The sequence below is a fragment of the Apteryx mantelli genome, chromosome 7 (genome assembly GCF_036417845.1).
Source record: "Apteryx mantelli isolate bAptMan1 chromosome 7, bAptMan1.hap1, whole genome shotgun sequence".
Classification (NCBI taxonomy): Eukaryota; Metazoa; Chordata; class Aves; order Apterygiformes; family Apterygidae; genus Apteryx; species Apteryx mantelli.
Genome location: NC_089984.1, coordinates 28733374 through 28739144, shown reverse-complemented (window position 1 = coordinate 28739144; position 5771 = coordinate 28733374). Strand labels below are relative to the sequence as shown.

The 5771-nt window shown below is 62.6% G+C and overlaps 1 protein-coding gene across 1 annotated transcript; it reads left to right on the top strand.

Annotated features, from left to right (window-relative positions):
- ZFYVE27 (zinc finger FYVE-type containing 27) lies at nucleotides 1–5552 on the top strand. Its single transcript, XM_067300115.1, has 11 exons — nucleotides 1–197; nucleotides 278–348; nucleotides 420–606; nucleotides 785–880; nucleotides 1107–1219; nucleotides 1963–2093; nucleotides 2459–2530; nucleotides 2974–3118; nucleotides 3386–3432; nucleotides 4382–4463; nucleotides 4686–5552. Exons 1-11 carry the CDS (start codon nucleotides 1–3, stop codon nucleotides 4748–4750), a joined length of 1206 nt encoding a protein of 401 aa, XP_067156216.1. The 3' UTR covers nucleotides 4751–5552.
- The last annotated feature ends 219 nt before the right edge of the window (nucleotides 5553–5771 follow it).

Here is a 5771-nt window from a genome sequence, read left to right as displayed (position 1 = left end):
ATGCAGGCGGCCGAGCGGGACGGCGCGGCGGGCGGCGGCCCCGAGGGCGCGGCGGGCGCCGAGGCGCAGCCGGAGGCAGCGGCGCCGCCCCGGGCCGCCGCCTTCGACCTCCTCACGCTGGTGCTGAGCTACCGGCGGCTGGAGCTGTACCTGGAGCCGCTGCGGGACGCGGCCGAGGCCGTCCGCGCCCTGCTGCGGTGCGTGCGGGCCGGGGCCGGGTCTGGGACCGGGGCCGGGGCCGCGGCCGCCTGCGCCTAACCTCGGCTCCGCTCCGCAGGTGGCAGCGGCCGCTGTGCTCCCTGCTCGTCTGCCTGGGCCTCAACTTCCTGCTGCTCACGCTGGACCAAGGTGGGAGCGGGGCCCCCTCTCCCCCGGGAGAGGGCCGCGGCCCCGGGCTGACGGGCTCCCGGCTCTTCCAGCCGCCTGGTACTCAGTGCTCGCCCTGCTCGTCCTGGTGCCGGCCCTGCTGGGCTACCTGCAGGAGACGTGCCGTGCGCGGCCCTCGGAGCCCGAGCTGGTGCGCAGGAAGTACCACAGCGTCCGCCGCGAGGACCTGCGCAAGGTGCAGCTCTCGCGGCAGGAGGCCGTCGCCCAGGTCAAGGGCTTGTAAGTGTCCGGTATCCTGGCCCCCGCCTGGGGTCTCTCCTTCCCCGGGGCCAGGAAGCCTTTTCCATGGATGCCGGGGGCCTGGATCTGTGCTCACCTGGCTGCTGCAAAGCGTATGTGCAGGGGCACCGCGGGGGTGTGTTTGGGGCCCTTTTTGACTCTGTGGTCTCGCTTGTAGCCTCATCCAGCTGGAGGCGTTCCTGAGTGGGATGTGCTGCAGCTGCGAGGCAGTGTATCGTGTGCTGTACTGGGAGAACCCCACTGTCTCTTCCCAGTGAGTAGCTCTGGGTCAGGTGTACCGTACTGGGCCCACAGGGTGGGCTTGGGGGGAAGAGGGCCTGCGGAGCCGCAATTAATGCGTTTGGTGTGTGGAGAGGGCAGGCGGAGGACCAGGTGAAGGATGGGGTGTGCCTGACTGGCGGGAGGGGGGGGTTTGTGCTGTGGGGTGAGGCTGGTGGGCTGCCCCATCTTGACCCCTCTGTCTTGCTGCCCCTTCCCAGGTTCTATGGGGCGCTGCTGGGCTCTGTCTGCGTCCTGTACCTGCTGCCCCTCTGCTGGGTCCTGGCCATCCTCAACAGCACCCTCTTCCTGGGCAATGCCCAGTTCTACCACGGTAAGAGCCTTCCCTGAAGGTGCCCGCTGGCCTGTGTGGGATGGGATGGGGAAAGGCCCTGTGAAGCTAGGGATGCTGCCCTTGCCTGAGCCCAGTGTCCCGTACCAGCCTTGACTGCGGGGCCCAGACCAGCCAGAGGGCAACACGGTGGGTGAAGGGAGTCTGGGCCCTGAGCTGTGAGAGGCGGCGCTCTCTCCTCATGGCTGGCCTGGCCTGGGTGCTCCTTCCTGGCAGACCGCTGCCCTCTGCGCTGTGGCAAACTGGGACCTGGCAGCACAGCCTGTGTGCGAGCCTCGCCACCCCTCTCTGTGCCTGCCCCTGTTTGTGCAGAGTGTCTCTGAGCCACCGCAGGCCTTGAAACGCTCTCAGTGCCTGTGGCAAATGCATGGCACTGGCCTGGAAATGTGCTGTGGGAGGGGAAGAGAAGAGCTGGAAGCACTTCTTGTTCTGTGGCCCGTGTTGGAGGAGAGTTGGGTGAGATCCTAGCCGGTCTGTGAGACTAAGCTGTGCCCGGTGTGCCCCTTCTTCCCAGTCTGAGCTGGGGCAGGTGTGGAATTCCTTCCTGTTCCCAGCTTGGCAGCTGGCCTAACCTTTGTGTGTGAGCCGACATTTCTATGCCCCGATGGTCAGGGAGCACAGCCTGCCTCAGGCCCTGGAGATTGGCTCTAGCAGCCAACTATTGTGTGGAGCAGCTGGGGAAAGGTAAGTGCCACCTCTCTCCAGCCCTATCCCCTTCTTATCAGTGATACTGGAGCTGAAGGCCTCGATCGAGCAGTGTCTGGGCACCAAACCTCTTGAGAACACACCAGAGCCTGCTGAACCTCTGCCAGCTGCTGCCCCGCTGGATCGGACCCCCACACCCACCAGTACGGAGGTGAGAGGGGGCAGGGTGGTGGGAGGCACAGCCAGGCCCCAGGGCTGAGCTTGTGGCTATGTCCCTCTGCCCACAAGCTCCTTCCAGCTGCCTGCTTTGCTGAAAACATGTTTGTCCTGCCGTGGAGCCCATCCTGTGTTGCCAAGGGGCTGCCCTGCTAAGCTGGTGGTCTGGCTTAGTCCTTCTGCCATGTGTTTGGACTCAGCTGGGGAGGAGAGGGCTCACCCTGCTGTCTGGGCCTGATAACCTTCTTATGGGGCTGCTGGGGGACTGGTCCCTCTCTCTGGTACCTGTCCTGGGAGCGTGGGCCCTTCTTTGGACAGAGCTGAGGATACAGCGGGACTAGCTCTGTGAATCTCTTGCAGGACCTTACCCCTGGCAGCGTGGAGGAGGCTGAGGAGGCAGAGCCTGATGAAGAGTTCAAGGATGCTATTGAGGTTTGAGCCTGGCGGGGGTGGGTTGCGCCTGCTGGGCAACTGAGGTGGAGAGAGCAGAGCCCTGCGGGGAAGGGGCAAGCACGGGGGTGTCCTGGCCCTGCGGGGGGCTGGCTGGCCAGGGTGGGCTGGGTGCCCAGGGAAATGGGTGTGGGGCTGGGCACCTCTGCAGTCTGTCTCCCTCTCTACTGCCTGTCCTCTCTGTCCCACGCTGCGGGAGAAGGAGAACCAGCTGCTGGTCATGGTGAGTACTGCCCTGCCACGGTGTGCGAGAGGGACATCTCCTCCCAGCCACAGCTGGCAGCCTCTGCCTGCCATGGCTTGTGGCAATGCCAGGTGGAGTATCCTGCTGGCTTGGCACGTGCCTCTGGGCCAGGCTGCCCTTCCGCCCCCCGGGCAGTGCCCCCAGCCACCCCTCCACGCTCAGCTGGCCCTCCTCTCTGCAGGAGGATGACGAGAGCTCTCAGTGTTCGTCGGAGTTTGACCTCAGCCTCCCAGACAACGGTTTTATGAGCAAAAATGAGGTGATTCGCAGCAAGGTGTCACGGCTGACTGAGCGCCTGCGCAAGCGCTACCCCAGCAACAACTTTGGTAAGGCTGGGAGCGGGTGCTGCTTGGGGGAGATGAACAGCGTGGGGGTCACTGAACTGGGAAAGGCCAGAGTGGCGTGGGACCTGCTGGGGCTGGGCTGGCCCCTCCAGCAAGACCCCCCTCCGTGGGGAGTATGTTCACAGGGCTGGAGGGGATGCAGCAGCCTGGTCTCTGAGCCGAGCCTTTACTACAGGCGTGGCTGTTCCCGTGCCTCTCGCTCGTCCCAGGCAGCAGAGCCCTGCCTGATCTCTCCTCTGTCTCTTCCAGGGAACTGCACGGGTTGCGCAGCCACCTTCTCTGTGCTCAAGAAGAGGGTGAGTCTTTGGCTTCTCCTGCCCCAGCTCGCTGCCTGCAGTGGAACAGAGGGTTTGTGCGTCTGGCTTGCCCTTGCTTTTTCCTGCAGCTCTGGTGCCTGGGCGCAGGCCAGCATCTGCCACAGCCCAGCAGTGGGTGACCTCAGCTAAGTGCTGGGTGTTGTCACATGCCTGATGGTGTCAGGGATCCCTTGTGCTATGGAGCCTCTGCGCATTTTGCTGTGACCCTGTGTGTGCTGGCAGCGTGCAGCCTGGGCGCAAGGCCCTGCTCTGGGGGCAGGCTCTTCCGTGTTGCGTGTGTGCACTGCTTCACACACAGCACCTGCTCCTGTGCACTGGTTAGCCCAGCTCCTGTGACGTGGGGGCTTTCCAGTGAAAGCAGAGCGTGGGTTTGCTTGTGGGCTCGTGCTGAAGTGGGAACAAAACTCAATGCCACCACACTGTGTGTGACTGGAGCAGCAAAGGCTACCCTCGTCTGGTCTGAGCCCTTGGGCAGGGTGCTTGCTGCACGTTCCCCTGGTCTGGAGAAGGATGTGTCTTTTGTCCCCTGCAGACGCACATTGCTGTCTTGCTGCTGCCCCCTGTTCTCCGGACTCATGGCCCCCTCCCCTTCCTCCTGGCTCAGTCTGATATGTGTTTGAGACTCTCTTGAGCTTGCATCCCTCCATTGTATTGGGTTACAGCATAAGAAGTGATGGATGTGTTTGTCCCCGAGCCTGTGGTCCCAGGCTGGGCACAGGTTATGAGCACACCTGCATGCAGATCCAGTGTCAATCGGTTTGTCCAGGTGTCTCTGGCAAACTGCCCCTGTTATTGCTACAGGGATTGCAGCCACTCTCCCCTTCTGCAGGGAGCGTTGCTGGCAGTGGTGTTTCTCAGGGAGGGCTGGGAGCAGGCCCATCAGCTCCCAGTGCTGCTCATAGTCTCTCACCCCTGTCTCTATCCACAGCGGAGCTGCAGTAACTGTGGGAACAGCTTCTGCTCCAGGTGTTGCTCCTTCAAAGTCCCCAAGGCTGTGATGGGAGCCACAGGTGAGTGGAAGGTGGAGGACAGAGCCTTCCTGCTCTGACCTGTGCTGTCTGCTGCCTGGATTTGCCCCTGCGCTGATGGGGAGTGTGGGCAGGACCTGCCCAGTGTAGCCTGGCCCAGGGCAGAGCATTGATGGTTGTGTAGCTCTCGGAGCAGCTCCGTGCCCTTGGTGGGTGATGTGCTGGGGAAAGGGGGGGGTCTCTGACAGCTGCTTTTCTTTCCAGCCCCAGAGGCTCAGCGGGAGACAGTTTTTGTGTGCGCTCTGTGCAACCAGGTGCTCATCAAGTGACCAGAACAGGCCCAGCCAGCCTGCGGGCCCTGTGCTGCCTGATGTGGGTCCTGTACTGCCTCATGGGTGGTGGGAGCACCGCCCTTGTTGCTGGGGGCCTCGGTCACTTGGTTGCCAGCTTGGCATCACCCTGCCAGAGGACACTTGCACTTGTTGCTCCCCCTGCCAGTGTGGTCGGGGAGGCAGACCAGATCTCCTTGCTGCACAACATTTGCCACAGCAGCTGGGTCGAAACGGAGCATTGCCCACAGCCGTGCACCCATCGCCTGCCCTTGGCTGCCCCCCGGCAGCTGCTCAGTGCTGCTCCAAGCCCTGGGCACCCCAGCGCAGGCTGCGCCCTGCTAGGTGCGGCCCAGGCCGTGTGGCCCAGCTCAGTGGTAGAGGAGCCATCCTTCCCACTTCGGGTCCTACCTCCATCTCCTGGATGGGAGCAGAACAACCTCGGGGCTCTGTCCCTACTTTTCTGAGCACTGTGCTAGGTGACTGTATTTTTGGGATCAAGTCTGAGCTCTGCCTGCGTCCCCAAGAGATGCCCTTGGTCCTGACTCAGCTGAGTTCCGCTAGCTCTAGGCCCTCCTGTGCTCCTCAGCCTCATCGTATCCAGGTCTAGTCTTTCCTCCCCCCATTTTTAGCTGTAGCAGAGGTGAGGAGAGGGTAAACCTGAGGCTCGGCTGTGCGGCTGGGTAGCTGTAGTGAGAGAGGTGCGAGTTGGGCTGCTCTGTGTACTTAGTGACTGCTGCTTTCTACTACAGATTAATATATAAGTGTATATAGAGAACAACCAATAAATTTCTTGTCATCATTTGGCTCTTGTCTTACCCCAGTGAAAGCTGCCCTGTTACCAGACCCCCCCGGCACCTCTGCGTCTGCGGCACATAGGAGATGGTACCGTCTCTACTGCTGCCCTGGGTGGGATGATGGGTGCAGGTGGAGCAGGGATGGGGTGTTAGGTGCTGTCAGGACAGGGGCAGCACCGGCCATGCTGGCGTCCCTGGTTTAGGGCCATTTCTCTGCCCCTTGC

What these genes read in the sequence shown, in the direction of transcription:
- ZFYVE27 (XM_067300115.1), top strand. Translation starts at nt 1, where the DNA reads ATGCAGGCGGCCGAGCGGGACGGCGCGGCGGGCGGCGGCCCCGAGGGC. An exon ending in GCCGTCCGCGCCCTGCTGCG is followed by an intron (nt 198 to 277) that starts GTGCGTGCGGGC and finishes TCCGCTCCGCAG; the next exon opens with GTGGCAGCGGCCGCTGTGCT. An exon ending in GCTGCTCACGCTGGACCAAG is followed by an intron (nt 349 to 419) that starts GTGGGAGCGGGG and finishes CGGCTCTTCCAG; the next exon opens with CCGCCTGGTACTCAGTGCTC.